We start from the raw sequence: 23,724 nt of genomic DNA on the forward strand, positions 1-23,724 counted from the left end.
ATCAATTCAAATGTTAAGTTGGAGGAAAAATCTGCCTGCCTTTCCCAGTCCCACTGTCCTCTAATCAAAAAATGGAACACACGTGAAAGTCACTGCAAAGCTGGGACAAATGAACAATTGCTGTCCAAGTGGTTGAATATTTCTTCCCCTTTGTCTGCCACACACTTTTCTATGGCTTACCTACACAGAGGATCTCTGTAACTAGGAAACTAAGATGTGAACAGAATTGAGAGCAGATTTGCTGAGAGGAGAAACAGCTCCTGGACTCCATGGTTTGGAGCAGATTCTCTTTATCAGGACAGAGTAACATGGAGCTACAAACCCTTGGGTCTTCCCCTTTCACAAATACCTTCTCTGCACGTGTGTGTGGTTTGTGTGTACACAGTGAGTCACTAGTCCTCGGTGTAGACTCTGGGATGATACAGATAAATCAGAAAAAGAGAGTTAAAAAGAAGTCACAAAAAATATACCCATTTGCTGTAGAGAAAGACAACAGAAAGGAAACAGATTTTAAGTGCTAATCAGTACCTTACTGCAAAACTCTATTTGTCGTAGTGTTAATTTTAGAGGAGAAGAAACAGGATTTTTTTAAAATGAAGACAATTTTAGTCTTTCTTAACTTCATTAATCAAAATTCTGTAGCGTTTCTAAATATCAGAAAATCTCAAGCATAATGCTTATTTTCATTCTGTTCCAAATGCCTTTCAATTTTTCTAGGAATATATACTGGATCACATTTTTATCTTAGCTTTAATGTTAAAAAGTTACGGTTTAGCATGCAGCCTGCAGCAAATTGTGGAATAAAAATTCTGGGGTTTAAGATCTTAATTTATTTTTACCTCTTGAATTTATGTTTTTGAGAAGAAAGCATCCAATCTTTCCTCAAGCTTGAATAAAAAATGTTTTCATTGTTCCAAGGGTACTTTTGGTTTCTTTTCTTAGAATTGGAAGAATCTCTGATTCTCAAAATAGGCTTACATGAGAAAATTCTGAATTGCGGCCTAGCACTCTCAGAAGACACATTTGAAGAGAAGTCTTAAGTCAGCCACCCATAGACTTCTCCCATTCTGAATTTTAATAAGCTGTGGGATAAAGTAGAGCTTCTGAGTCAAATCTAAAATCAGAAGCATACACCTCTTGCGTGATAACAGAGAGGCACCCACAAATGCACACAATTTCCCAGCAATGCCTCTGACTTACTTTCATGCAGAACTGCAAACACAGGTCTGTTGGCAATATGGAGTTATTTTTGAGATTGCTGCACTGTCTATTTTTCAACCGTGTAGGTCATCTCATGAATTTGTCATTTTGCAATGAAAATAAACCTTATATAATTCTTCAGAATTGTTTGACATCTCTTTTTCAGTACTTTGCCTCGTGTCTCATTTCCTCTGGGATAATAGAGATCTTGTGTTATTCCAAAATGTAAAACCTTTCATACTGAAAGTTGTCAAAGCAGAGCAAGGGTAAGCATAAGTCTTCAAATATAGAACTTGCAGTCTTAGAAACTGCTTCCTTTGTTCCCATGAGTAGGACAAGGAGTAATAGTATTAAAAGAATTGTAGGTTTGACATTAGGAAGAATATAAGGAGTAGTTAAGCTTGGGAAGAAGCAGACTAAGAGAGTATGTAATTTTTGCCTTTGAAAGACCTTAAGCAGCCCTATCTAAAGATCCTTCAAGCATGAATTGGTACAGGTGAACCAGTGCAGAAGTAAAAGATTTGAAAGAACCACTGTCTTTTCTTAGAGTGCTGAGCACAATTCTATTCAAACAAATTGACTAACAAAGCTACCTTCCTTTGGCTGTTAGTGCTAGTTGTAGGTGAGAAAGAGTAGACCTTTACTTACAGGAAGTAAATAATTCAATTGGACACACATGATTTGTCATGACAAGGTTAGAGGGAAGAGATGCCATCCAGATTTGAGAGATAGACCCATGTGAACCTCATGAAGGAATAAAAGACCAAATGAAAGGGGAAATCTCAAACACAAACACTGCCTGTGCAAAGAATGGATTAGAGCAGCCCCGAGGAGAACTTTGGGTCGTTACTGGATGAGAAGCTCAATATGATCCAGCAATGGGAACTCCCAGCCCAGAAAGTCAAACTTATCATGGGCTTCATCAAAAAAGTATGAATGAAGAAACACTGAGGGAAGTGATTCTCCCCCTCTACTCTGCTCTCATGAGACTCTGGACTGCTGCTTCCAGCGCTGGGGTCTCAACATAAGAAAGGCTGTGGACCTGTTAGAGGGAGTCCTGAGGAGGGTCACAAAGATGACCACAAGGCTTCCCTTACAAAGGTACCAAGAATTCTCCAGGAGAGCTTTGCTCCATCCTGGCCTGGTGTCACTTTTTGCCATTCATTTGCTGCTGACCACTCCCAGAAACACCACATTGATTTGATGGACCTTTGATCTGATCCGACAGATTATTTTCTAATGCTACATTTTCAGATGTGTAGGTGTGCTTGCTTGCCAGTATACACACTTGGAAATTCTTCGTTGTTTGCTTGATGCCATGGTAGACATCCACTCCCACACCACCACCACCATCACCCACCCCAAGAAATACATATAATTTCTGAAACAGCAAAATGAAGACATTCTTCCAAATTGTTGTTGAGCTTACTCCCATCCTCACTACATGATCTAGTTAGTAACTGTAAAATTGGATTGCAAGGTGCAATATTTATTAGAACCAGGTCAAATAGGTGCCAAGAAAAAAAAATGTAAAGGCATACAAGAAAGTTTAAAAAGTCAGGCAGATTGATTTGCTTTCACTGTATGTTTGATATGTTTGCCTCACTTGTCTCCCTAAAACCCTCAAGCATAGCCTATGGAGTCTGAACCACAGAAAGGAAATTATGCTTTTTTCAATCACTGGACAAACAGCTTTCACTGCTTCCATCTGCAGCAGGACCCCACTGCTATTGCTCACCCTGAGGGTCTCTGAGACATGATGCTGCCTCAAATGGAGACCACAAAACTCCTGTTCAAAACCAAGTTATTCTTTACCCTCTAGTCTGCTTTATTTCTAAAGGCTCTGTTTGGATATAGGAGGGAAGACAACTTTTCACTTCCCTAATTTCTTTTACAGCTCTAGAAAGCAAACCTTTGTTTTGCTGTTAAGTTCCTGGTGGTTTTGGGTAGCAATGAAGATTCTGACTAAATGCTGCTATTTACAGCACATTTAATTACTACATATACAATGATACCTCCTTCCTTAGGCTAAACATTGATGCCTGAACAAGAGAACAGAGATAAATAATGAGTGGGCAGCAGACAGTTTTCTTAGAGAAAACAGCATTCAGGTGAGGCTGCACCAAACTCCTGCCTACTGTGGATTGAAGAAAAAGGATCAGACTATTCATACAGGCTGGGGTTGTACAATTTTTCTCTAAAAATACCTTTTCACCTGTTTATTTTGGAGGAAAGGTCTACACATTTATATTGCATTTATCTTCCACCATTTTGTCATAAGTTAGGCAGAAGGAAGTATTCTAGATAGAAGTATTTTGTCTGACTAATACATCTCAGATGTAGCAGAAACAACCAAAAATTAATCTAGAACACATTTCAGGTCTACAAAATTTCACATCCTAATTTATTTTACAAGAACTTCTTCATCAGTTGGACTTGTACAAAGATAGAAAAAGGCATGCTAATCCACACCACACTTTCTGGAAGAAAATCACTACATCCTTTACAGTGAGATTTTTCTTCATCCAACAAACACTTTTTAGAATCTCACAGAAGATTTCTTTTTAAACTGTTAAAAGGAACACATTTCCCTCAGATCATCTATCTTGCTTTAATTTTCCTTCAGCTATAGTTGCCCTTTTTAGTTGTTAATCAGCTTTTTTCATATATATTGCTGAGTTTCCTATCAGCTGAATTACTTTGAGAACTTCCTGGAACCAATGCTTCTCCACATTTTATTCTCCCTCCTTAACCTCATTTCGACTACTTACCTTCTACTTAGCTCATTTGCTGCAATATCTCTTAAAATCAATAACAATTTCTTCCAATCCATCTCTTCAGGAGCTAAGGAGATATCTTATTAGGAGAGGTGATTTGTGATAGAGAACATCTGTGTTCTGAGAAGCATGGGCACTGCTTCAGTGGCTCTTCTGCCCTCTTGCAGATTCTCACTTGAATTGCTTGTGGTCATCACAGTGCTAGAAGTGGTGTCCTGCCCTTAGCCATTTCATGTGGACATGCTCTGCAGCCATGGCATGCTTCAGAGACATGGCCCAAGGCATTCTGAGGCACAGACTTCACATATCACAGAACAGAGTGAATTCTGAAAGTGCAGGAGCTGGTTCTTCATCTTTGCAAGGACATTACAGCATATAGTCATCTAGTCCTGACTACTTCAAAGAAGATGGAAACTGAGGGATGCCCTGCAGCTCTAGATTTCCCATTCCTTTGATGTACATATTGGAGCCAAGTCACAGTTTTATATTATTTCTGTAAATCCTGGCTAAGTTAAGTATCTAAGAGTCATGTAGAGATTAAATCTTACTGATAAATTTTGGCCATGTTTCTTCAGCTGGACAGCTGAAAATCAAAATCAGTCCTAGAGCCTAAGGACATATTTCCATCTCTGATATATTTTTTATCAATTGTGTATAATTTTGTCATTTAATACAAGAGAAAGTCTGGATGATTTTAATTAACTCTTTTTTTAAAATCAGATATGAGAGTGAATACAGTAGTAAGTCTGATATACCATATGCATAGGTGAATGTATGAAGCAAATGGAAGTCACAGTAATTTCTTGAAGATACGTACTGCTTGTGGAATGTCATTTGGAAGCTGGAGACATTGATCAAGTCATTTTTATCTTTATATACACCTACCTTCCCTTTAGAATCAGAATTATTAAGATTGAAGGATTATCAAGTGCAACTGTTCACCACTAACACATATCCCCAAGTGCCACATGCACTTTGAACACTTCCAAGGATCGTAATTTTACCACTTCCCTGGGCAGGGAATTGTTCCAATGCCTGACCATTCCAATACATTTGTCCTTTCCACTCTCCTTTAGGTAGGAAAAGTCTGACTGTCTTGCGCTTGGAATCATAAATTATTTGCATATCTTGATGTTCTTCTACCCCAAAACAGAGTATCTATGTCCCAGCTGCTCCTTAGTAATAATCCCTTGGTAAATCCTGTCACCAACATCATCTGAATCCCATCTCGAAAGTGTTAATTGATATAAGATAAAATAATTCCAGCAAGCAAAAAAAAAAAAAAAAAAAAAAATATTCAGTGCTGTGGCAGTGTTTTCTGAATCTATTTAATGTAGGACAGTAATAGTCAATATTCATCATTTCTGTTGCAACTAGTAGTTTCTATTTGATTGTGAAAAATCATATGGCCTAGCACTAAGATATTTAGTAATTCTGAGACAAGTTTTGGAATTCCTGCAGATGAAAGGCATCAAATAAAACTATCATTGTAGAGAATTATCACAGACACTTTATCCAAAGATCAGAAATTAGAGGTCAAGAGGAGCAGGATGAAGGTGAGGGTACAACACAAAAGAAAATTTCAGCTGTTGTGTCTGAATATTGCATAAAATGAGGAACAGCTGAAAATCATGTACAACAAGGCTGGTTTTATCTACACAATTAATATTCCATGGTTCCTTCTGAAATCTGTTTCCAAGTTATTCTGCTATGTGAACGTATTATTTATTCTCAAATGAATTTATTTGTAAGGATATCTTCTGGCATATGACCTGTGGATGACAGAAGCAGTGAAGACGAAGAGGTGAAGCCTGTGTCCACATCTCAATGAAGCTGAGTAATGGTTAAGTTAAAATAACATTTTTTTTCACGTTTGAAAGTCAGCACACTCACCTTTGCATTTGAGGTTAAGTCCAATTCTTCAAGATGCATGAGGTAAATATTTGCCAAGCACTTAAAATGTTTTCCATGAATCAAAAAGCTCTGGAATGTTGCAATCACTAATGACATGCCACCTTGCATATCTGTCACAAGCAGGCAAGGCAATTTCAGAAACTGCATAGTAGGTCAAGAGTGGAGAGTTTATTGAAAGGTATCTTTTTCCTCCCCTTGGGGCTGTAAAGGGAATTTATGTGACATGCATTCCTCTTGGCCTATTAATTTTCTGTTTATCTGAGCATAAAACAGATGCTGTGAGAAATCCATAGCTTCAAAAAATCCCAGTATTTTTGCAAGGCTTTGGATTGAAAATATTAGGGGTGAATCCAAATTAAAAATGGAACATAACAGAATGTAAAGAGGAAGTGGAAATGTTGATTAATTTATGGTTTCCCATAAAGCTACGGTGTAGCTTTGTGACTTTACTTCTTTTTGTGCATTTGGAAAAGAAACAAAATTACTTTCCACTTAACAAAACAACAGGGAAGAATTTTTGGGGGAACAAAATAGTATTCATTAGTAGATGTAGTTTTTCTTGTAAGCCCATTGCATTCCAGTGAAAGGCACTCTCACTTACGCATGGAATGCCCTTTTAGAACCTTCTCAGTTGAATGGGTAGCCCAGAGCAACTCCAGGATCAGATGAGGAATGAAAGCATAAATTTTATCCTAGTCCATTTTTCTGCATAGAATTGCAAGAAAAAAATAATTTCATGAGCCTTCTTTAATTTCAGATGTAGCTCTTTCCCCTTAGAGCACTCTGAACCATCTGTTGTTCTCCAAATCTTGCCTACAAATCTTTTCAAATCTTTTCTTGCCTCAAAATCTTTTCCCCCTACAAATGATATACAAAAAGGTCCCCAGTATAATCTGCTTGTATGAGATCTGGGTTTGTGCTGGTGTCACATCCCTCCCAGGTCAGTGTCTTACATTGTTCTCTACATAACCCACCAACAATACTAGCTTCTGACGAACAGGTAAATATTCACAGACAACAGAGATAAACACTCAAAAACCACTCACAGTACATCAAGGTCCTGGAAAACAGACCTTTAAATCTCTACAGGAACTCAGATTATCACTGGACAATGATATAATTGTTTTATGCCCCATCTGCGTCAAGGAGTTCTTTCAAGTTCTCTGTTTTTTCTGTTGGTTTTTTTTTTTTTTTTTTAACCTCTGCCTCAAAACCTAGAGATTATAGCCTATAGGGGAAGGAGAACATTTTCATAAGAATTAATATTTTTGTGGAACATTGTTACACCACAGCTTCACACACCCTACACATGATTCTTGCTGCATGGCAGAAACATAAAACACTGCTCTACAGACTAAGGACGACTCAAAGACTAACACAAGTCCTCAGCTGGTAAAATTAGTTAGTTTTTGTTTGTTTAGTCTTTTGGTTTATTTTTCCCTGGCTTATAGCTGATTTTGATATCAAATTGGAAAAAATCTATTGAAAAATACCAGATGCTGCAAGATCCTTGGGATCTCTGAAGTGCAGAGCCACATGTAGAGAGACTATATCTCTCTACTATATCTCTCCAGCCATCCTTGTCTGATGCAGCAGTTACTGGCTAGGGAAATATTAAGTCTGAATAGCCACTTCTCAGTCATTACCTTGGAATCTCTGGCAATAAATTAAAAGGACAGAAAAAAAATCCCTCATTTTGTTTTTCTTTCTTTGTAAATACTTCCACTTCATGCTGCATTTTTCACTATTAAATTGTGTAGTACTGCCACAGGCATGGATATTCTCCAAATGGTCAGGTAGAATTAAGGATTTTTGTTTCAATTGGAAAGAGTTTACAGTTTAGGCTTCTAAGAGAAGCTATCACTTTCAATTTACTCAATGGAAGTCATATACCAAATAACAACTTTCCTATAATTACTCATGACAATTCCCACTGCATCTAGAAACAGGTATTTTTTCACAAAGAAACAAGACAAAACAAACAAAACAAACAAAAACTTGAAGCAAAGCCTCAAACCCTGTTCTCTTTAGACCTTGCTTTTTTTTAAGAGATAATCTGAATTGGTCTACTCTTATTCACGGTCAGCAGTTCCTGAAGTCCTTATTCATAAGAACATTTCAGAAGTCTAAATTTAGCACTGTTGTACATAAATCCCATTAAAAAATTATGTACAATTTGGAGTCTGGTGTACCTAAGGGCCAACAATTTTTTTGAAAACAATGCTTATGTGCTTCTAAATTTGGGTACTGCTGCAGATAGTTGACAATTCCTTGTATTTAGGACAGAAGAAGACAGCAAACATCCTATTGCACCAGATTCAGCTGGAGATAAAGGGTGTGTCATTTTCTCCAATCTTCTCTAAACAACTGACAAGTAGACTTTTCCATCAAAGGCAGTTATCAAAAGAGTCTTTGTACAAACCCTTTTCTAGAATAGGATTTATTTGAACTACTTGCAATATTCACATTACTAACAATAGGACCTAAGAAGGTCCTATTTTGCTCAATTAACTGTAGAGCAAATACTGATGGCTACATGGAAGTATCGAAATTATAGACATCTATAAATATTCATGTGAATTTCACCTTGAGGACTGTGGTCCCTTTGGGTGTCTGTCCAGAAAAGGACCAAGACAGTCTATGGAAGTCTGTATAGATAAAATATATTTTAAAAGAAGGATGGAGACAGTTGTCATGTATCAGAGAAATAATTAAAAAATTGCCATCTGAAACTGCCAAAATGCAGGCTGATGTCAAAGAGTAAGGGCAGAGACAAGAGTCACAGGTGTTGCCTGTTTGCTTTCCCCTTTGCCCAAGGTGGAAGGGCAGCTGTGTACAACAAGGCAGACTGGAAACAGAGGCTGGTTGTCCTACCAGTTGGACAGACTCAGTGTCCCAGCTGCCAAGACAGTCCTTGAAAGTTTCCCTGGAGGTCTTACTATGACTTCTGGTTTCATTAACACCATTTTACTTGTATTCCTGTAGGGTTCATGCTTGGGACAACAACAGGTCATCCTTCTAATAGTGCACTGAAAATGCAGTGAGTTACATTAGTTGACTCCCAGTATCCTCCATTTTGTTTTCAATACATCATTTTTCCTGTCTTGTTTAGGATCCACTTGTTGAATAAGGGGAAAATGTAAAACCCTTTAGGTTCACATCAATAATTTACTTCTCTGCTTACAAGCCGAGGATCTTTTCCTTCTGGATGAACACACACAAAGTGACTTTCCCTTCCTTCCTTTGGCAGTTAGGAAAGGAAAAACTGATATCATTTTGCTAAGAGAAAGGATTACCTATATATTCCCCTTAGGACAGTATGCACAGCAGCACGCGGGTGCTTAGAAAGAAAATATTAACAAATGTTGTTTTGGGAAGTTCTGTTTCAGGTACACCCAGAGGCCACATTGGCAATCCTTAACACAGAATTACTGGGATGAGACACAGCTTCTGGCTATATATGTACACAATGCATTTTAAACTGCAGTGAACAAAACGAGTGATATAGATCAAAGACTGTTTTCTTAGCCAGCTTTCCCTTACTCATTGTTGCTAGGAGTGGCCAAGCAGACTTGTGTTTGCCTGGCATGGCATGAGAATAATGCATGTCTTTGTAGAGTTTGCACTGCTATGACAGAGCTGGCATTACTTCCTATCTTTTGGATATGCACAGGTATAGGAGGGACCATGAGTCTGCGCTGCATGTGCTCTTGTCCAGAAAATGGGACAGTTTTTTTGCCCAGCTGACTAAAACAGTGGGCTATAACTCCACAGTATTACTCACCTGCCTAGCAGCAAAAACTCTCCAGCGAGTCCCAGGCGCCTCATGGCCATCAAGAGGCCTCTCACAGTCATGCCTTCACAGAAGCAGGCAACCACTCTTGCCTTGGGCAGGTGGCTCCGAAGCTTTCGCAGCAGCTTGTCAAAGCTCTGCTCGCCAGCATTGCTGTAGATTTTGTAGGAGTGTGCAATGCAGATCCCTTCCTTGGCTGCCATATCTTTGAAAGCTTCCATCCCACTTTCACCATAGTTTCCTAAATACAAACAGAAACACAAATACATATTTTAAAATCTCCAGCAGCTTTTCTTCCTTTGGAAACATCAGATAGTTTAAGTGTGTTACGTTATCTGCAGAGAGATCACTGTACCAATCATAACAATATCACTTTAATCTTTTAATTAATAAATTATTCAAGGCAAGGTCAACCAATTTTCCTGGAAAATTCACTACTCCAAGAGACTTCATCTCTGCTTAAGCACTACTTGCAGGTAGTGAGGTACACAACAAAGGCTGTTGTGTACCTTACTAGTTGTGAGGATCTAGTCAACAATGTACAACAGTGTATATACAAATGGCAATCTCTTCTGATTCTCTTAAACTGATTAAATGTGGTCAAATGTTCTGTGATTTATTTCAGTAAATTAAAAAAATATATGTTGAGAATTAATTTTTAGATGTAATATTTAAATATGTGCAAAAAAACCCTCATAAAAACACCTAATTCATAATGCAATCTGAAAAGTAATATTTATTTTTTAGTTAGAGTGAAAAGTAAAAGTAAAAACTTCTACTAGAGAATGAATAAAAAAAATGAGGATTAGCATTACAGGGATCATTAGAGCACAGATGAACTCAATGTGCTTTAATATTTTTCTGTATTTTTTTCCTGTTTGTTTGTTCGGAATTAAATTTCTATCACTGGGAAGAACCTCATATTTTCTTTCAATATCTTCTTTCTCTATGTGGATAAACTGGTAATAGATATTAAGAGACAGATACCCTTTTTTCTTTATTCTGTCTCAGCACAGAAACTTTCTTCTCTGCCAGGCCTACATAAAAGTCACAGTGCTTAAACAGTGGATGTACTGATACCACTGACAGTCATGCTGTCCAGTATTGTGTGTCTGCTTCCCTGTGCTCATCCATCTGGCTGTTGAAATCTGTTTCATGTCTCATTTATACAAGAAGGCCTCTGAGGCGGGAAATCTTTCTCAAAAGTAATATCTTAAACCCCCAGTAATATTCCACAGAAATACACTAAGTTAATTAATTAATAAAACTGTGAGTGTCAAGTGATGATGTTGTAAGAAACCACTGATCCTTTACAAATTTGTTAGCTTGCAAATGGAAGAATCTGTAAGAAGAATTCTCTCTCTTACCAGCAGAATTACAAGTACATAGAAGCACTGTCAGTTAAAACGTATGCAAAGCAGTGAGGATCAGACAAGGATTTGGAGTGTCATCTGGGTTTTTTTTCACTTTGGACATTGGAGCCATCAAGAATTCATCTTGCCCACCTGGGGAGTCAACCCTGTCGCTCTGGTGCTACAGCTCAAGAGTCTTTGTCACACTCAGCACTGAATATGAATGTAAAAATAGTGCCCAGTTTTAGGATCTTATCATCCAAATAGTCAAAATATGCAAAGAACAAGAAGACAGGAAGTAATATTATCTTCCTTTCACACCAGGAATGAATCACTGTGACCTTGAGACTACGAAATTTCCAAATTGCACCCAACCAGAATGGCAACCTGAATGCAGGTCTCTCTACCTGAAGGGACTTTCTTCCTTGCTGAGATTAGGCCTAATGGAAACCACACTACCATGCAAACTGCGCCCGGACAAAATGTCATTTAAACTCACTTGTTGCAGTGCTTCCTGAAAGTAGTAAATCAGGAGTCCAGTGCTTACCTCTGTCATGTCCTAAGGGCAAACTGTGTTTCCTGTGGTGCATGAGCATCAAGTGATTCCCATGGGATTCTGAAACAGTTCATCTAGAGGTCAAAACTATGGTGTCTTTTAAGTATTATAGCTGCCAAAGTCAGTCTGAAGGAAAAATTGGGATCAATCATATTTAACTCCCAGCAGACCCAAAGGCCTTCAAAAATAAAATTAGGTCATCTGACAGGAAATAAATTACTTTGTCTAAAATTGTTTTCATTTAGGTCATTCTGGATCAGCATTAAATGTTTTATTTCACTTTTTCTATCAGAAAATGAAAAGAACAAGGTAACATTGTCAATCTTTGCCATAGAAGATGTAAGTTTGAGGAAAAACTATACATCTCAATATGCTGGTTTTGGCTATGCTAGAGTAAATTTTCTTCACAGTGGTTAATACAGTGCTATGTTTTGGATTTGTGCTAAACACAGGGTTGATAACATAAAAATGTTTTGTTGCTGAGCGGGGCTTACACAGAGACAAGGACTTTTCTACTTTTTGTGCTCTTATGCTGGTGAAGAACTTGGGGGTTTGTGGGAAGCTGGGAGGAGACACAGCTGGGACAGATGACCCCAGCTGACCAAAGGGATATTCCAGACCATATGACAGCATGCTCAGTACATAACGTTCAGGGAAGAAGGAGAAAGAGAGGGATGTTTGGAATGATTCTGTCTCCTCAAATCAGCATTACACCAGGTGGGGCCCTGGTCTCCTGGAGACAGCTGAACACCTCATGGGAAGCAATGATTTAATTCCTTGTTTGCTTTGCTTGTGTGCACAGATTTTCTTTGCCTATTAAACTGTCTTTTTCTTAAATCACGGGCTCTTTAGCTTTTACCTTTCAGATTCTCTGCCCAATTCTGCTGGTAGGGGAGTGAGTGAGTGGCTGTCTGGTGCTTTGTTTCTGGCTGGGGTTAAATTATGACACCCAAAGACATTGAAATTCTGAAGATCTCATTCTCTGTCATAAAAACTCTCAGTGGAAAATTCCCAGCCAGGTCTAGTTTACTTACAGAACTGCATATCTTCTATGTTGCAAATACTGCATTATTTATTTTAAAGTGTTATAAGCATTCAAAATGTTATCCTCAGGCTTGGTATAAACTTGAGAATAGGTTTAATTACAGTACTGAAAAATAGCAGATCTTTTAGAGAGCACAAAGTACATTAACTCCTTTCCAATCCAATAAAACCTGCTTGAGCACAAACATCATGGTTTCATCAAGCATCGAGACAGGGAAATTTTATGAAACCATACAAAAAGTTATGTGTCATCCAAAATCATAGGAAACGTGTTAAACTACCAGGGGTACTTAAGAAAATGTTATGTTCTTAACATTTGGAAGAAAATACGTCCCGGCAGTCCAAATCTGAGAGTCACTGAGGTCTCCATCTGGGAAAACTACAGCTCTATGACATGAGCTCAAGGGAGATTTGATAAAAACCGAAAGCAGCTTTGCTTCAAGACACTCATACAAATACACCAGTGGTGCTCTTGCCTTGCTGATTAAACTCTATGCAATTAATTATTCATAGTGAATTCTCCTGTTGTGCAAGTGTTTTGATGAGGTATGTATATCTTGTATGAGCTATACTGTGGGGATAATGAACACTCCTTGATGGAAAAAGAAAATATTTTCTGTTAAATTTTTTTTTTTTGCACCGTATATTGGCAAAAATTTCCTCTGGGCTCTCTTTCTTTTTGAATAAAACATATGTATGCATAAACATATACATGTAGCATTGAAGAAATGAGAGTGGGAAAGCAGGTAAGGTACATTCTGTCATTTCCTTGAGGATGAGATGTAAGATTCACAGTGGAAGAGGATCTCCATACTTTCTGTATGGAACTGGCCTCCTCATGGACATGACTCTTCGGTATACCTATAACAGTACTACCAAAACCGCCACAGCAAGGGCAAGTTTCCACCAATGGGGCAGTTCCTACTGTTCAGCCAAGTCTATGACACAAGAAGGATATACGGGCGTCAGGATATACACGAATGGATGGACAATGGTGATGTCTTATGCAGTTTGTAGTCTCACTTCCAAGTGAAAATTAATTCAGAACTCCTTAGCTGGAAACAAATTAACGTTCTTTGGTGAGTCCCATATGATGAAAGTTGCCTACATCCTGGGAATTTATCCATGTATCAATTTTGTTTCCATTTCTAAATTTCAAAGAAATTCTGAAGGAAGTGTTCAACACAAGGGAGGAATTGATTTACTCTTGCTTGCCTAATTTCAGTACATCAGAAAAGACTCCACAAACAACACAAGCTGGAGCTCAAGTATGGTCAATGTAAGTTCAGCTCCTCTTGCCTCACCAAATTCTATTTCCATTTCGGTATTTGGAAACTGGGATGTTTATACTGCTACTTGTTTTGCTGGAGGGCGTATCACAGTTTTTTACTTGATGCTCCTGTCCTCTTGAAACTTTGTCTGAGGTGTTGTAACCAGAACTATTAGCAGCAGATGGCTTTTGTAAATGTGTCCTCTTGGCAACAAGTGGTAGCTGAGTTCTTTTAAAATACTGGCCTGGATCCTGCATGTTGCCTACCTGAACACCTGGCCCTAAGCCCAGTCAAAAGCTACTCCCATATGTCTCTTCATGTTTTTTTTAAAAAAGCAATTACATCATCGTGCAAAAGACTTATTCCTGCTGCAGAGTTGGAATTTTGTTCAGAATTCAAGCATATGTGGCCCCACCTCCAGTCTAACTATAACAATCTGTTGGTTCCACTTCCCATGAATCAGTACTAGAAACTATTAAGAAGCTTAAAAAGAACAGATTGTGCTTTTTTCCCAGATGATGCTTAATATAGTACAGCACATAATAATATTACAATCTGATAGAAAAGGGTCAGGCAAACTGCAAGCAGCTCTTGCTTCCCCTCCTGCCCAGCAGTTGAGTAAATTAAACTAGGTAACCATAAACCATTAAGATCTTATGTGCATTACACAGCAAAACAATGTTTTAATTCTTAAAATATTTATCAAAATTTATTGACATCTTCCCTATCAGATTAAAGGTTATCAGTAGGAAGTGAAAAGACTCTACTGTCAAATGGAAGAACAAACTACGTTTTCTCCTGCCCCGGAATTTTTGGGATGTTGTGTATGTCTTTTTGCATAAAAGAGCTTTTTTGTATCAATAGCTGTACATGCAAATTGTTATCAGCTAGTTCTTTTTTTTAAGAGATTTTCATTGACCATAGATGACCATAAATCTTTAGGAGAGATTTAAGATGTAGGATTGTTTCTGTCAGGCCACAGTGAAAATTCACAAAGCAAAAGAATAGGAGCCTTGAGTGAAACAGAAGAAATGCATTATGTTGTTCATTAGGCTAGTAATAATCCTACCTGTCACAAAGGATATTTATTTAAGTAGAAATATTCTCATTATTTTTCGAGACAAGGGAGAGCAGACCAGACTAGTATTCTATGTTGTGTCTGAGCCACAAAAAATAAGTCAAGCCAGGTTAAAATTTGCAGTATATGTTTTTCAATAAATAAATGTAATACAGAGCTTCATTTTCCTCTAATTTCCATTTGCACCAAAAGGATGAACTTTGCCAGAAATATAAAAAAATAAGGTATAGCTTTGGTATAATTTTGAAAATGCATGTGGGAGTAATACAGTAAATTTATGAAAGGCAACATGTTGGTTGATTAGCATGATGATCTTCCCAAAAGTTGAATATATGGGCATGCTTCCCAAATGGAAATGTTAGAGGTGTCCTTGACTGTTGCAATTCAAATTAATAATGGAAAAACACCAATAGTACCTGCTACTACCTGCTAGATATTTTCCACATTTTACTTTTGGGACTATGGGTCTTTTAAAGGACCTCACTATCAAGAATAGTGGCATAAACCAAGTCTTTCGAGCAGCTGGAGTAACGACATATCACTGATACAACATGATCAAAATCACAGCCTTCTGTGTAGTTATGTCTGCAAATAGAACATTACAATAGAGTGTTACTTTAATCTAAAGGGTACAAACCAAATGAAATCAAAACACATATGCCTGAAATTCTGGAGCTGTCCATGTCTGCTTAAAAAAAAAAAAGAAAAGACAACTTCTTTTCATCTGATCCAAATACTTAACTTAAATGATTTTTAGATGGAATTTCAGTTTCTATATTAAATACATATGTGTAAAAAATAAAAAAGGAAATTAAATGTTCATTTTGAAATAACCCCTTAAAAACAACTTAAATGAAAATAATTCCTCCAAATATATTCCACTTAAATATTTCTAATATTTCTAATATTTCCTTTTTTCTTAATAGTCACTTGGAGACTGGGCTGTTCCACTTCAATCATCTCGAGTGTTAGATAGCAACTTCTAGATGTTTGGGCTCCTCCCTCTGAAAATATTAAACTTGAAAATCTGAATTTCACAGAAAAAAAGGATAAATATATACACACTTTTGTATGGACAGGTTTCTCCAAATAAATGACGTCTCTATTGAATCAGACAGGGAATGTTGTCTGGACTTGGAGAAATCTTCTCTCTGCCCTGCTCAGCAAAGGAGCAGCACAGGGCAAAAATTTCCATAAGGTATTAAATTAGGAGTGCCACTTACTCTATCTTTAAAATTGCTATACTTGCCTTCTGTAAACACAGACAGTCTCAATGTGATTGAAATTAAAAAAAAAAAAAAAAAAAAAAAGGTCGTGATTAAGTAGTTTTCAAGCCTTATTGCTGAAAGGATATGATTAGGTATCGCCTGGAAGAAAGAGAAATCTCAGATCCTTGAAGAGATAAATAAGACTAAGTCTACTTTTTACCATATTCCTCACCACCTTACAATATCCAAAATCCCAGAATGATTGCAACTGTTTTGGTTGGAAAAGTAATCTAAGATCTTCTAAGTCCAACTGTTTACCCCAATACTGCCAAGTCCACCACTTAACCATGACCCCAAGTGTCACATCTTCATGTTTTTAAATACCTCCAGGGATAGTGACTCCAACACTTCCTTGGGCAGCCTCTTCCCCAGTGCCTGACACACCTTTCAGTGAAGAGATTTTCCCTAAAATCTAAACTTCACTTCACCTGGTGCAACTAGAGACCATTTCCTTTTGTCATATTTTTTATTGCCTGAAGAAGAGGCAAGCCCTCACCTAGGTAGAAGAACCCATTTTAGATGGTTGTAGAGAGTGTTAAGGGCCCCCTGAACCTCCTTTTCTTCAGGTACGCCCCCAGCTCCCTCAGCTGCTTCTCATCAGACTTGTGCTCCTGACCCTCCACCAACTCCACTGCCCTTCTCTGGACATGGTCCAGCATCTCAGTGTCTTTCTTGCAGTGAGAGGCCCAAAACTGCACACAGAACTTGGTGTCACTTCAATGACCTGTACTGGTCATTGGTATAACTTCACCAGTGATCAGAACAGGGGTATAGTCACTGTAATGTCCTGCTGGACACATTATTCTGATACAGGCCATGATGTCATTGACCTCCTTGTTTCATAATCACAAAAATGTTAGCTCAACAAAGCCCTCCCCCCCTCTTCTAATCTTCTTAAAATTCAATCCAATGAAATAATTTGTGGAAATTATAATATGTAATATAGATATTGACCATTTTATCATGTAATGTAAGACTCGTATTTATTTATGCAATGTAAAATAAAATCAAGCATGTATTTTGAATCAGGAAACAATTTTATGTCTAAAGTAATTAGCTTAAATATTTGAACATTTGATAACAAATTTAACATGCTAAATTAGGAAAATAATTGACTATTTTCTCTGAGGTTAAGTTTCAGCTACTAGGTATTTTCTGAATATAATTTCTCATCCAAAGGCATTTAGACCACTCTATTCATAAAGTATTTGTTTAACTAACCAATTTCTAAATTATTTTAAAAGAGTAACATATAATATACTCCAAACATAACTATACTTAATTAATTTAAACAAATCTGTTCATGATCTCCTCATCTGAGATTTCATAAGTATCTGTTTGATATCAAAGTCTCTTCTCTCTCATCTTCTCTGAGCTATTTTGAAATAATAAATTAATTTCTCAAGATAATGATGACCTAGTTTCACAGTTTAATGCACCCCACTTTTATGTATTTTTAAATTATCACCTCATAACTTTAAAAGAGAAACTCATTTAAACATTGCTGTTATGTGAGCAAAGGGAACAGTGTAGAAACAGCCTTTTCTGTATGCTTCCTTTGATCTCTCCAGCTGACTGGAATGTCTGCAGCTTTGTGGCTCTTGTCCACTGAGCAATGTTTGAAGTCCTACATGATGCTAATGTCTACTAGAGGATTTAAAGTCTGACAGCTCTTGCAGAAACACTCTTCCATCTCTGGCTGCTCTCCTTGTTTTCACACTAGAGAGATTAAGATTCTTCTGTACTTTGTCTTTGGGAAATAACTCTATCTACCTAACTCTAAGATATTTCCATTAATAAAAAAACAGCTCAAGAACACCTGAGACTGACAGGATTAGACTGGAGGCTGTTTCTTCCAGGAGACAAAAAGCTAAGACATAAAGGAGAGGGCTTCGCAATGGGTACTCTTCGGTCTATGATTCTGTATCCTTCATTGTAAGTGTAGTGAATTCCCAAGGGATTAATCTATTTGGGGTTTATTCACTGGCATTTAGACCTAGTCCCAGTTCTAACAGGCTATCAATTATTATATTTCTTTAAAGAGTTGGTCCCTTCTACAAATGAACAGCATTACACTTCTGTAAATTCACAAACTGGAACATAATTTCATGTAGTATTAATTATTTACTCTGCTATGGTTTTCATCTGTGTATTTCTTTTCTGAAATACACATGATGTCTTATTTTGCTGATGCAGAAGGTGAGCAATACCAGAAGTCATCCAGCAAAAGGAAGCATAATTCAGAGATTATTAGATTCCAAAGGCCTTAAATTAAGCTTGAGTTTTCTGCTAAGTGCCTTTCTCTCTGTCCTCTGTCCTCATATGTGAAATGAAGGTAAAAATGTTTCACTGATGGTCATGGTGCAAGAATAAACATATTATGAAAAACTCAGACAACTGTAGCAAAAGAGCAACATTTGCATTGGTCAGATTGAATGAAATATGACAGTTTTGCCTCACAAAAACTTTGCTTTTGCTTTGTTGTAATAATATTCACATCACATTTATTATAGTATCACTGTTTGTCTAACATTCATATAAAGAAAAAATGCCTAAAATTTCCCAACAGTAGCTGAAGTTGATGGCAAGGCTACTGCTAAGAGTACACATTATTTGCACTCTAAATGATTATACACATTCGTATTCAGAACCTTAATTTGTGACAAGAGTGAGTTTTGTGACTTTCTCAGTATAAACTTGGAGAAGAGAGAGGTCTATCAGAAATCTGTGAAAGTTTAGTATGGTAACTGGAAGGCAGGTCTATTGCATTTCCTGGGAGTGCTTGTCAAAAGGGTTTGAAGGGGGAAATATGAAGTTTCTTGAGGTATATTTCTAATTCTTAGAGTACATTGCGAAGGACGATGGGAAAACCAATACTTTCTTGCAGATGTTCTCATTTTAGGAACATGTTGCACAGTTGTTGCCTCTTGGTCAATAACAAAGATTGAATTCTTACAAGAATATTTGAAAAATGTATTTGAGTTTGTTGGGGTAAAGGTGGTTTTTGAAATGTACCTTCACTAGATATCACTAGGACACTATGATCCTCAGCTTTGGGATGCAGAATCTGAAGATGGAGAAAATAGTAACAGAATGGGGTTGAAGGCAAGACTATGATCTTCACTGTGTGGGTGAGTATGCACTGAACAGATTGCCCAGAGAGGGTGTGGACTCTCCCTCACTGCAGATATTTAAGAACCATCTGGACACAATCCTGTGCAGTGTGCTTTGGGATGGCCCTGCTTGAGCAGGGAGGTGGGACCAGATGACCCACTGTGGTCCCTTTCAGCCTTACCATCCTGTGATTCTGTGATTTGCTGAATTTCAGACTAAGCTGCCCTATAACAAAAGGATAATTAGCTGCTAAAAATTGCATAATTACATGCTCTTGAGAGTAGTGGGGATTTCATGGCTACCTTGAAAAATCTGTCCAAAGCCAAACTACTCTTTCAATAAGCTTTTCTTCCCTGGTTCTTAACCTGTTTTTCTATATTATCTTTGAATTTGAACCTAGTAAATATTTTCTATCAAATATGTGAATAGCTTCTCAAATTGATATTTTCAGAAGCCCTCAACAGTTTTTAAGACAGTCACCATGTGTCTGCTTAATTTTTTAAAGATTGAACAAATCCAGTATTCTGGTTTTCTTGTGGGTGATTTCCAATTAGTTTATGTTGTCCAGACAGGATAGTGTGCAATTTTTTTCAAGATATTGTACTTTCCCATCTTATACTTTGCCTGGGCAGAGTAGAATTGAAAGCCTATTTCATGCCTCAAAAACTCATTACCTCTTCGTGTGTTTTTGGTAGGCTATTTACCTTATTTAAGAATGGAATGACACTGTTGACTCAAGTATAACTTGTGATCCATTTTAATTATCTAGGTCTAGTTTTCTGCCGAATTGCTTCTCAGTCAGTCATTCTTCATCCAGTATTTAAGCATTAGCATATTCCGTTCTAGGAGCAGTGTCATCCAACATGGTACTCTTTACAGACTTAATAAAGATACTCTGTTTTTCATAATTCAAATCCCTGGAACTATAATTAGAAACAGAATCAAGGCAGATCTGTGAGAAGGCCATTGAGCTAATGTCTCCGGTTAGAAAGTGAGAAGTACAGCTTGAACAATGATTTCAGTTCTGTTTTGCACCTAATACAGGGAAGTTAGATTCAGAGCCTCCTAGTATGTGGTTTTAAGATAAAGTCACTCATTCCACACAAATGTTCTGAACTGCATACTAGGGTGACTTGATGTGATTTATTTTTAAGAATACGTTGTCCCTTTTTTTATGATACCAGAAGGAAATACTCATTTCTTACAAAAAAAAATTGTTTATCTTTTGCAGAAGTGAAATATGGTTGACTGAGCTCTTTCATCAGTTCCTCTTTCAAGAAGAGGTAGTGTTACCTCATTTCAGTTTTTTGGAAGACTATGCACCTCAAAGAGGTTTTACCTAAGAGGGCATTAAAAATATATGCAGTTATTCCAGAGTGCTGAGGTGCCCTAGAAGGAAACAGATTAAAAGCCTTTTAGACAAAGTGATCAGAGAACCTGAAGCTCTTTTTGGCTGCAACTTGCTCAAGTTTCAATAAGATGGCCTCACGTGATGTGCTAAACACTGTCACCCATCACATTAGCTTGTTCCTTATTGATCTGAAAAGGTAGTAAACAATGTTAATTAACTTTGCAGATGGCTTTTAACTGGTCAATGTTGAGGATGCCAGACAGGACACAGAAAAATTGTAAAGTTTTCTAAAGATATTGTTGACTTGACTAGAAATTGAGCAAAAAGAAAAAGTTCTTTTTCATAGTTAAACCAAAAATTCTGGGAAAATTAGCCAAAATATTCAAAACTATTCTGTAAAATAAAACATTCTTTCCTGTAATGCTAAAGCAAAATATTTTAAATATTTTAATTATTTGAATTGTTTCTAGTTTTTTCTTTAGAGAATTTCCATTTTCTAGGAATATAAAAAAATTACTTTTCCTTCAGAGCTGCAATTTGAAAAAAAAAATCAGGATATTAGAAACTGCATTCCCAACAATCTCTGAGGCTAATTTTTATCTCATTCCAGAAGAGACATATACTTTTAAAAGGGGTAGAAAGAGACCTAATATTATCTTCCTTTCAGACATATACCCACAAAGAACAACTAGGTCTGAAAGGCTGTGGCAGGAGACTTACGCTATGTGATTTTATGAATTAATTGTAAACCTGCCAGGACTTAGTTTAGTTAAAAGTGTAACTAAGGAGCACACAGAATGAAGAAGCAGGAAATAGACTGAAATGTCAAAAGGACTTTTTTTTTCCATCCATATTTAAAGCTTCCTCAGATCATAATTTTTATTTTTGTGTTTTTAAATCGCCAACTTACAAGGCCCTAACAAATTCCATGAACCTGTTTAAAGACCTGATATTGCACTAAGTGGCAGTATTCATCAACAGTGAAGCACTTCATTATAAAATGTCTTTTATGAAGAAACACCAGGGTAAATGTGAGGAGAAGGGAGAAAATAAATATAATTAAAATTATTAAAGAACAAAACAAAAACAACCTTAGACTCTGGGTTTAACTTTTTTTTTAAGTACTATGTACAAAAAGATGACAGCAATCTTAATGATTTTAGCTTCAGGTTAAATTTTATCTGAGATCCCTATCAAGTGCAAAGCTCAAGGTTGACTGGGGAAGTAAAAGTCCTTTTCATCATGCATTCACTTGGCACATTGTATTGACTCCAGATATCAATGGAGGTCATAAAAATCAACCCACATCACAGGAGCAGTTGATTTTCAGAAATGTCTGACCATGGTGTACTGTAACAGGCAGCGTCCATACAATATGGTAACCAAAGAAAATTTCCCTTGCAAAGGTGGCACAGACACATAACCATATGTACCAGTCAGAAAGAAAGGAGACATAAAGGGGATGAGGGTAATATTTTTTATATATTACTTTGTTGATAAAGCAAAGTATTGAGTAGAGAGATAGATAAATTGGTATGTATTTATACCTTAGATAAATTGATATGTATTTATACCTTTAAATAGCGTATTAATAATTATTATGATTGTAAGCTCAGCTAGTACTAAATATTTTTTGTAGGCCCCTGCTAATATCTTGGCCTCACCATGTTAAGCATGACACAAAGCCAGGGTAAGAGAGTACCTTTTCTAAAACACATTATTCTATTTATACAAGAAAAGCAAAGAATAAGAATGGAAATGAAATCACATTAAAATAAAAAAAAAGTTCTGGCAAAATGTCAGGCATCTGATTATTTTTAAAGGAAAGCTAGATAAATTTCCCACTGTAGCACTTACTAATTGTGATCTTAACCCTGCCAGTTGGGATCTTGAGTCATCCTCCTGGGCACTGACTTTTTTCCATTTATAGCAAATAGAGTGGAACCAGCAACTGCAGGAGATGATACACCTACCTATCTTACACATCTTTCCTCTTTTTTTTTTCACAGATGAGGTAGTCACCTAGTTGCAGAGTGCATCATTTGTTTTGCTTAGTTGCCTTATTTTCAGATATCCAAAGAAACCCACCCAAAACATGCTAAATCATAGTATCATAAATCATGGAGTTGAGTTGGAAGGGACCTTCAAAGCTCATCTAATCCAACCTCCTTGACATGGACAGGGACACCTTCCACTTGATGTATTGCTCAAAGCTCCTTCCAGTCTGGCACTGACCCTGGCCATTCTCATTCACCAACCTAATTCCAAGAAAATATTCTCTCCCTCTCCTCAGAGGGAAAATCTTCCTGATTTGCAGGGTATTTTTCCATCAAATATTCAATGCAATTTTGAACCTGAAAAAGGATGTTGCTCACCCTTAAAAATAAATTGCCAGCTCTAGTAAGAGTGTCATTGTGGAAATTATTTAGTCTACCACTTAAGGGTAGGAAACTGAGCTGAAGAAGGAATCAAATACTAGATTAAAAAAATTTTATACTATTAGGTTCCATGAAAGAACTGGCTTATTTAGAAAATCTTTGTATGTATTGGAAAACCTCTCCTCCCATGTTTGTGTGAGCTTTTTTGGTTCCACTGTCTGATTTTACATCAGGGAAAATGAAATAAAAAGTTCTCTCAAAGAATATTTTGTAAACTGTAGGTGATAGGGAACTTTCTTTATCTTCTTTTATGTGGCTCAGCACCAGTTGTGAACATTTAACATATTTGTTACAGAGTAGCTGGTATGCCTTTCATTATTGGCATTACAGCGAAAACTGTTGGCAAGTGACTAGCTGGACCATTGGAATAGCATGTAATCCTTCATTATTTAAAATTGATGACTCTGCAAAACTAGCTACTTTTCATTTTAAGTAGGTAGGGAAAAAAAATTGCATCTTATTTCAGTATGGTTTAGATGCCTGTTGACTTCCTAGTCCTTTACATCAATATATTGAAATCCTAAGCCAAGTTAACCATTCCTCCATTCAAGTGACTCCATCATGACAA

The 23,724-nt window shown here is 36.9% G+C and overlaps 1 protein-coding gene across 14 annotated transcripts in view; it reads right to left on the reverse strand.

Annotated features, from left to right (window-relative positions):
- The window catches only part of GRM5 (glutamate metabotropic receptor 5), a 239,080-nt gene that overhangs the window by 123,023 nt on the left and 92,333 nt on the right, over positions 1-23,724 (reverse strand). For all 14 annotated transcript variants that reach the window (XM_030269036.4, XM_030269023.4, XM_030269022.4 and 11 more), the window contains one exon: positions 9,676-9,925. In XM_030269036.4, the coding sequence (XP_030124896.1) occupies positions 9,676-9,925 (250 nt within the window). The remainder of the gene's footprint in view (positions 1-9,675; positions 9,926-23,724) is intronic.

Source organism: Taeniopygia guttata, chromosome 1 (assembly GCF_048771995.1).
Source record: "Taeniopygia guttata chromosome 1, bTaeGut7.mat, whole genome shotgun sequence".
Classification (NCBI taxonomy): Eukaryota; Metazoa; Chordata; class Aves; order Passeriformes; family Estrildidae; genus Taeniopygia; species Taeniopygia guttata.